General features: G+C 40.5%; 2 protein-coding genes across 5 annotated transcripts; one reads left to right on the forward strand and one right to left on the reverse strand.

The window, feature by feature from the left end:
* Positions 1-559: 559 nt before the first annotated feature.
* LOC131306628 (uncharacterized) lies at positions 560-2,664 on the forward strand. Its single transcript, XM_058332995.1, has one exon. The coding sequence runs from the start codon at positions 1,425-1,427 to the stop codon at positions 2,379-2,381; it is 957 nt and encodes a 318-aa protein (XP_058188978.1). The 5' UTR covers positions 560-1,424; the 3' UTR covers positions 2,382-2,664.
* Positions 2,665-3,408: 744 nt separating this feature from the next.
* On the reverse strand, positions 3,409-8,075 carry LOC131308320 (uncharacterized). Of its 4 annotated transcripts, none has more exons than XM_058335230.1 (8): positions 7,790-8,073; positions 6,819-7,030; positions 6,252-6,708; positions 5,964-6,171; positions 5,308-5,415; positions 5,084-5,233; positions 4,931-5,000; positions 3,409-3,761 (listed from the first exon to the last, which is right to left on the reverse strand). In XM_058335230.1, the coding sequence occupies exons 1-8, from the start codon at positions 8,026-8,028 to the stop codon at positions 3,658-3,660; spliced, it is 1,548 nt and encodes a 515-aa protein (XP_058191213.1). In that variant the 5' UTR covers positions 8,029-8,073; the 3' UTR covers positions 3,409-3,657. The 4 variants fall into 4 exon arrangements, 3 of the variants coding, with proteins under 3 accessions (XP_058191213.1, XP_058191215.1, XP_058191214.1); XR_009194404.1 differs by having other exon boundaries at positions 3,697-3,761; positions 4,871-5,000; positions 5,128-5,233; positions 7,790-8,075; XM_058335232.1 differs by having other exon boundaries at positions 3,697-3,761; positions 5,128-5,233; positions 7,790-8,075.
* Positions 8,076-8,637: the final 562 nt, after the last annotated feature.

Below are 8,637 nucleotides of genomic sequence, written 5' to 3' on the forward strand. Positions count from 1 at the left end.
TAGGAGGCTAAGGGTGCGAGTCACACGAAAGACATCCCTTCCCAGGCTATGGCATTCGAATGTACAAGAGGAAAGGAAATCAGAGAAAATACTCTCAGAACATCTACATATGATCATAGTACCATAAACAGGTAATTAAGGATATGTGAACAATTTAACTTTCATCTCTATGTTAATTTATATTCTTACTACTTGGCTTGGAAACCTTTACTCAACTGCTGTAAGCCTGTATCTTTATTCCAATATGATTGGGGCTTGTCTTTAACCAGCTGATTTTGGGTTGAGTTCAGGGCAGCTCCTCTGTTGCCTAACACGTGTTTTGTCATAACATGTGATGTGGACCTATGGCCTATAATCTTGAAGATATTATTGAGCTCTGCAGCAAATTATTCAAGTGTGACGTGGCAGATACAGGGGAATGAAAAATTGTTATCATAGCATCTGGACGTGTCGAACTCTGCAGCAAATGATTCACCTGTTCCCAAAATCTTCTTGCTTGTCTGATAGGGAAAGGATCAGAATATCCTCCTCAAGGGACCTCTTGATTTTCAATCATACTTCCCACGACCCACCTCGCTTAGCACATGGAATTTAATCTTTTCAGGTTCGTAATTCCTCCTTTCTAATGACCCTTTTGTCTATTGGATTGCGTCTTATAACATCTCACTGCTTGATCAGTTGCCAGAAAGGGGACTGTTTTTATTGTCATTGAACATGTGGTCATTGCTTGCTTAGTTCCGTAAACTCGTGGGACTTGCTGTTGTTTATATTTGTGAGGATTTACACACAAGCTGTCAGATGATATGATGATGTCTATGGTCGGTACAGTTAATCTATTTATTTCATTCCATATATTCTTATACACGTATATGCAAACATATTACTTGTTAGACTTTGACCCATTTTAAACTCATTCCTTTAATTATTGGCTTGAGAACCAACCATGGGAAGGCCATAATTTGTGTGGGCTACAATTAAGGATATTTAGAACAGTTAAATCCTGGTAAGAGCCCCTAGCTTTGAGGTTATGAGGTGTAAATCCATTTTTGGTGACTTTAGGATTACATTTAGGTACAAAGACAGCAGACCATACATAAAGATCATCACCTAAAAACGCTGTGATAGCTATCTACAGCCAAACAAGTGGACCAACCAAGGAGAAATATCTGTTATGACTCCCTATCAATAATTCCAACCTGTGGGCCAACCAAAAACCAGACAAAACTGGAAGTCTAATCTCATCATATTGAAGGATAATAGTTGAAAAAGTCACAGTGAAACCACCAACCGTTAAAGATGCATTTATTAAAACCCCCAAACGCATTCCCTTTTTTTCAACAAAAGGAGAAGAAGAAGAAGAAAGGAGCCAGAAAAGAAGAGGAGGAATTCAGAATTCTCCTCCTCTTCTTCCTCTGATCTCAACAATGGGTGGCCAGGTCTCCAAACAGGTGGAACGCCGGAAAGCAATCTCAACTCAGAAGAAAACCCTATGTGATCTTCAACAAGGCTGTGGAAAAGAGTTCCCAGGTTGCGACTACCGCCCTCCTGATCGGAAGAACTGGATGTCTGGCCTCAACCCAGAGAAGGTCCACATCAACAAGATTGTATGGCCGGGGACCCATGACTCGGCCACCAACAAGATTGGAGTACCATTCATCACTCGCCCCTTTGCCCAATGCCAATCCCTGTCCATATACCATCAGCTTGTACGTGGGGCCCGTGTTATTGATATCCGAATCCAAGAGGATCGCCGAGTTTGTCACGGAATCCTCCTTACTTATAGCGTGGACGTCGTAATCAACGACATCAAGAGGTTCTTGTCAGAGACCCAATCAGAGGTCATAATTCTGGAGATCCGAACTGAGTTTGGACACGAGGATCCGCCTGAGTTCGACAAGTACTTGGAGGATCAACTTGGCGAGTTCCTGATTCACCACGATGATCATGTGTTTGAGAAGACAATTGCAGAGTTGTTGCCAAAGAGAGTTATTTGCGTTTGGAAGCCAAGAAAGTCACCTCAGCCAAGGGCCGGAGGGCCGCTATGGAGTAGTGGGTATTTGAAGGATAATTGGATTGACACAGACTTGCCATCAACAAAGTTTGAGAGCAATTTGAAGCATTTGAGCGAGCAGCCGCCAGTGGTGTCCAGGAAATTCTTTTACCGGGTTGAGAATACGGTAACGCCTCAAGCGGATAACCCGGTGTTGTGTGTTAAACCGGTGACGGGTCGAATCCATGGGTATGCTCGGCTTTTCATAACTCAGTGCTCCTCCAGGGGCTGTGCTGACCGGCTGCAGATCTTGTCAACTGATTTTATTGATGAGGATTTTGTTGATGCTTGCGTCGGGCTAACACATGCAAGGATTGAAGCTAAGGCCTGAAGATAATCTACTGGAGTATTGGTTTCCCACGGCCGCTTGTTCTTTTCAGTAATTCTCCCCAGACTAGATCATGATCTTGCCCAGGATCTTGATCGTTGTTGCTCTTTTTTTTTGTGTGTGTAAATGAGGATATTCAGAGAGTTGTTGATGGGGGCCTTTTGTTGATTGTGTGTGTGTGTAAAAATGTTCACGGTGTTTATTGGTATGTAATATATGTATCACGTACTGGTTGAAATACATGTGGTTTGCGTTAATCTAAAGGCTTGAAAGCATCATTCAATAATGATTTTGATCCAGGTCTGCATTTCCATTTTTCTAGTCTCCTGAACTACATAGAGTGATTAAAGGCCGAAAAGCGGCGAACGAGCAATAACCCATTACGATATCCATTTTTTTCATTTTTTATTCGAGACTGAATCTCACTGTCCACTGACCCTATAAGAGTTGATACCAACCGGGGGTTTCAAACCTAAAATGGAGAAAGCAAACTCCTAACTCTCAAATCACCAGCCATGGCCATTATATTGTGTTGCTTTCAACAACTGATATGATATGGAATAAAGGGTAAACTACTACACAGCTTGTTAGAGAATAATTCTATGTTCATATAAAAAAAGGCTGCTAATTTTGCCGCTTTCTTTTTTGTTAACGTCACTCTCTTGTAAGTGTATTTTTGATGCAAAAATATACTTAAAATACACTTGCAGAGGAGTTGCGTTAACAAAAAAAGGAATGACAAAATAATTTCCCTAAAAAAAGGGGTGATTTATACCTACTCCTATGTACTATTTCTATGGATTCCGACAACACAAAAACCGAATTCAACTGTGTGCGATTGTTTCAGATTCTGCTAATACGAAAAAAGAGCAGAAGTAACGGAAAATGACACAAATAGTAGAGATTTTTAAGTTTTTACAAAGCTGCGGGATATAAAGGAACTTTTTGAGGTTGTGAAATAACTGTGTTAACTAATGTTGATCGAAGTATTCACTCTTCACCCTTCTGATATGGAAAAAAGTGTCTTCCCTGGAGACAAACGAACAAATTTCATAAACACTGTGCTTGAGTTCCGCAAGCGGTCACACCTAGAAATGCTCTTCAAATTTGCTAGATGAAAAAAAGAACCGGTTCTATCACTACGAAAATGTAGAATAATGTACAGCATACAATATTAGGCACCTATAACCACCATATAAAATCAAACATTTACATCATACTCGAACTCCAAACCCATTCATCCATTAGATGGGTACTTTTAGCAAATGTAACATGGTGGTTATCTTGCTCGATTAATGGATGAACCACCAGCAGATGCCTTCTCTCTACAAAATTTAAGTTTGAGAACTTCCTCCAATCTCAAGAATATCAATGGGAATGCACCTGCAATGAAAATAGCCCATCAATAAATTTCTGTTATGAAAGATTGGAGAGAGCAACACTGAAGTAATTGAACAAAAATGCAGCATTTCACCAATTGCTAGTATTGGATGCAGTAACCGCTAATAGTTGCAGAAACTTGCAATGCAAATAAAAAGAGGTCATTCTTTAACAAAATTAGAGGTAGATACACAGAGCAGGCGCTGAATAACGTGGAAGGCCAGGACAATCCTGCCCTCACCTAAATGACCTCATACATATTGCATAACCATATGTGATTGAAGATGGAAGAATCAGAAACCAGAAAACCCACACATGTAAATGCAGGGTTTTCATTATCTATGTTCGAAACCGGAAAACACAAAATGCCCCGAACTGGAACCATTTCAGATACTTGCTACCTGTATGCAATTTCCTTCCTCCTTTCATTCTTATTAGGGCATGACTGTTATTTACTAGTGTTATCCCACAAGCTCCAAGCCCTTGTTTTATGGAAGCCAAAGAAAAAATGAAACGTGCTAGTTTTCTCCTGACTCCTCATTTTCTGCGCAAATTCAAAGAGTTTTAAGTGCAGAAACTCACCCTATTTCAAACCCATGAAAAAACCTAACACGCACCCAGATGAGCTGATATACATACTTCATATTTACTCTATGGAAATGATAAAATGGTCAACTATTTTTTCGCTTTTCACATTTTCAGCATGATGACCAAGCAGCCAACAAATGAAACTACCATGGCAGCTGTTCAGGTACAATTCAAACAAAGATGCTCAAGAGAGGAGGAAGCATGGAATTAGTTAAGGGTAAGATATGGTGTGGGTGAAAGAGTAACACAGTTCCGGTTAAGGGTGTGGACAGGACAAGGGAATGGTTTTAAAAAGTAGTGCATTTAACCACCAACTCCCCACCCACCTCCCCCTTCCCCCCCCCCTCCAAAATAAAAAAATAAAAATTAGGATGATCACTTATAATATGATCTAACTTGCAACCCTATATGGTTTGAAACAAGGATTCTTTCCATTGAAACACGAGTATGCTTCCCCATTATGGGCTTTACAGGTTAACAAAACTAGGAGGAAGTAGAAGTGACGTGATAATAGAAACGCAAACCATGGTCCATGGTCAAGAGAGTATCATTGGAACCATATCAAGTAACAGGTATGGCAAAACCTGCAGCTGGGCTCTCTCGATGCTGCAATGAACCTCTAACCAAAAGCGTGCCTGGAATTTGTTGAAAGACCTACAAATAAAAAATATTCACAATCGGATATAAGTTTTCAGCGACAGAAGGCAGAAATTCAAACCTATCTTGAGACAACTTACCGTTATACGAAGAGAAAGGTCATTCAGTGGAAGAGGGGAACAACCTGACCCATTGGACACAACTTCCTTATACTGGCAAGGTGCAGGTTCACTGAGATTACTTAGCTCATTCTTCAAGATTGCATCAAAATGATCATTAGAAGCAGTGATCTGTCAAGTATGAGTTTGACTGTTTGAGTTATCACACCGTAACAAAAATAACAAGGAAAAGTACAAGAGCATACATCAAGGGTAAATGCAGAAGCATTTGATTTACAAGTTGCACCAGCACCACAGAAAAAGGTTTCCACAGATTGCAACACATGTATTGCACTGTATTGGCGTTGAAGACCCTGTCAAGTCACAGAAATTGAAATATGCAATTACATATTGACAGACGAAAGGGTGGAAAAAGATCAAAGAGATGCAAAAAAATATAATTACTTTTGCAGTACACTGATTGCACCAAAAAGACATCTATAATGCATCCACGACCGCACAGGCGCACAGTGATAATTTGGAACACTCAAACACTAATAAAAAATAATAATCTGAAACACTCAAACTGACAAAAGATCCAGACTTTGAAATATACGATTAGGGTAGGTATCTAAACTCCAAACAGAAGCTATTTCACCCATTGTATGGAAATTACCAGACTTCATGGGCATCTAAATGGTTTTTGGCAAGTGTGTGGCAACAAACAATTGCTCCCACCAGCCTATGAGCAAATTAGTGCACACACGGCATCTACCAAGCAAATTAAGGAACGAGACAAGCCATTCGCCGTCAAACGGTCGTGATGGGGATACAAAACAGCTTCAACACTACAGCATCCTCATCACATGAGGACACGAGTGACATGATTGACCATGCAAAATAGGAAAAAAGGTATCCAGACCTCAAGCGTGAAAGAGAGCACACTCTTCTCGGTGATATGAGATGATATAACTTTCTTGGCAGGAGGCATGAATGACCATGCTAGCCCCCATCGGCAAGTTTGGCCTTGAACAAATTCAGTTGTCTTAACTACAGTTACTCCAACCTCACGAAGTTTTGACATCAGGATCTTCATGTTTGATTTCCTTCCAACCATTGATGTGTACCACCTACAAAGGAAGTGTAGAATTCAGAACCAATTTTTTATGAAACACGATAAAGATCAATCAAAACAGGGTAAATAAGATACCGGATAGACTGCTTCAATTCAAAACTATCCTGAATTATACGGCTGATGAAAGCTTCCTCTCCACCAGGACAAACCATCTCCTCTAGGGTCCCACCACAGGACGTTTTTGGATTTAACCCTGCTTCCTCCATTGACTCAAAAAATGGAGGATTACACATACAGAAGTCGAATTCCTCTCCGTCCCTGACAATGCCATTAAGTACAGGGGGTCCATGATAACTCTTATTCACATTTGAATGCAATTCGAGTGGAAGTAGAAAATCAGGCTCTGGATTTCTTGCCTCAATTTCATGTGTGAGTGTATTGCTTCCACTGTCAACCAGCTGGCCTTCACATGACTCTTCCCCATAAGATGTCATCTTGCCACTCTCAACCTTTCTAATTTCAATTAAACCAGAAATGTGTGGATTATTTTTCACGTTTCTCTCCGCCCACTCCAATGCAACATCAGTCACATCTGTGACAAAGTTCAGCAATAATAGGCCACTACTTAATGTGTACCATTTGCAAACATTTTCTGGCGAAATTTACTTCAAAAAAATAAAATAAAGGTTCCAGTGAAGCTACCTGACCCGACGAAACTCCATCCCAGAAGGGATGCACCAAGAAGCGGATAGATACAGTTGGCCCCGGTTCCAATATCAAAACCTCTTACAACTTCACCATCACCTTTAGGATGAGTGTTTGTAATAATTTCGGATGACAATAGATCTTCAATCCAGTGAATGTAGTTAGATCTGTTTGGCACAGTAGGGCAGAGCTGCCCATCAGGAATCCACCTACAAGTTAACATTTTCTCTTAAATAACCACAAGTCAATAATGCCCTTAATACAAGACTGAAACTTATGGATTCACTAAAGTCACAGCCCAAAACCTGCAGCGATAAACAATGTCTGATTCCCGAACATCACAGCAGAGATATTTTAATATTTTAATAGTCACGTCCATTGCTCGAGAATCAGACATCTCAGCAGAGATTTTCAATCTTCTACTAGTCACGTCCATTGCTAGACTACTGAGTGCTGCTCAATTTAGATGCAAAAAAGTTCTAACATTTCCAGAAGAGAAACACTAGGGAACCGTAAATTGTTTGGTTAAAACCGAATTCTGGGTATTGGGTCCAAATTTACTTTTTCAATTTCTTTCCTTCACCTTCATTTTTTTTTTGAAAAACCAATAAGAGAAAAAATTAAGGGGTAATGCCAGTACCCGTCAACTGTAAACTAATGCCACAAATCCCATAAATTCAGCTCACATTTTCACACTTTCTCAATACTCCTATACCCTTTTCACATTTTCCATATACTCTCTCATACTCCATCTAATACTCCTATACCCTTTCCATATTTCAATATATTTTTCTCAATACTCCTATACCGTTTCCACATATTTCAACATACTTTTTAAACCACAGAATAGGCAGCCTGTGCTGTTGTTAGCATTTTACAAAGGCACGAAAAACAAAAAAGAACAAGAACGAAACCAACACCCTTAAACCTGGAAAGAAACACTTTTTAAAAGTAGATGGGAAGAGTACCAATTGAGGGAATGATCGTGGAGGAGCAAAACCCTAGTGAGCTCTCTGGTGGCATTGAAATCGGTCCAGTCGATTCTGGGTCGACCGTCACGAGAGAAGAAAACAAAGGGCTCAAAAGAAGGGTACAGAGAGGCTAATTGGGCGAAGTCGGGTGGGTTGTCGGAGTACTTGTTTCGAGGGTGTATGGTTGGCCTCTCCACCAGCACCACCCCCCTCTTCCTCTTCTTCTTGCTCCCCATTTTTGCGCGCAGAGTTCACCGCCAAATGGGTCTCTGGAATTAGACATTTGGACTTTGAAAAGTCGACTTTTTCCGGGCTCCGAATGATTTTGGGCCCAAATTAAAGTCCAGTCCAAGCCTATTTTGTGTCTCTCGTGGACTGTCATAAAATCAACCCGTTGGGCCTGAGATAAAGAATTCATTGTCATGTGGTTCTCACATGCATCATGTTGTGTACAAGTGCATCGAACGGCTCTAATCTGAGTATTATCTGTGTTCGGCAAGAAAAAATGGTACTTTATGTTAAGAGAAAAGACTATGAAATAGTATGGTTTTTTTTTTTTTTTTTTTATCAACGTCAAGCAATATATTCATCACCCGAAGCGAAAAGATTTCATCACAATATACAGGAATGAACCAAAACTACCAAATCAAAGACACGAGTAACTGCTTAAAGCACACAGGCTACAGACTCAAGGACACCCTGCCGAAGCAAACCTACACTAAGTGCCGGTATGAGAATTCCGTCAATGACTCAGTAGTAGAGGATCCAAAAGGATCCCCAGCTCAAACCCGAGTTATGCGCAAGATGAAATCGACAACCAGGAGCAGAAACCCAAACTGGCCACC

Source organism: Rhododendron vialii, chromosome 11a, assembly GCF_030253575.1.
Source record: "Rhododendron vialii isolate Sample 1 chromosome 11a, ASM3025357v1".
Classification (NCBI taxonomy): domain Eukaryota; kingdom Viridiplantae; phylum Streptophyta; class Magnoliopsida; order Ericales; family Ericaceae; genus Rhododendron; species Rhododendron vialii.

What these genes read in the sequence shown, in the direction of transcription:
- LOC131308320 (XM_058335230.1), bottom strand. Translation starts at nt 8,028, where the DNA reads ATGGGGAGCAAGAAGAAGAGGAAGAGGGGGGTGGTGCTGGTGGAGAGG. An exon ending in ATGGAGTTTCGTCGGGTCAG is followed by an intron (nt 6,709 to 6,818) that starts GTAGCTTCACTG and finishes ACTTTGTCACAG; the next exon opens with ATGTGACTGATGTTGCATTG. An exon ending in GAATTGAAGCAGTCTATCCG is followed by an intron (nt 6,172 to 6,251) that starts GTATCTTATTTA and finishes CTTCCTTTGTAG; the next exon opens with GTGGTACACATCAATGGTTG.
- LOC131306628 (XM_058332995.1), top strand. Translation starts at nt 1,425, where the DNA reads ATGGGTGGCCAGGTCTCCAAACAGGTGGAACGCCGGAAAGCAATCTCA.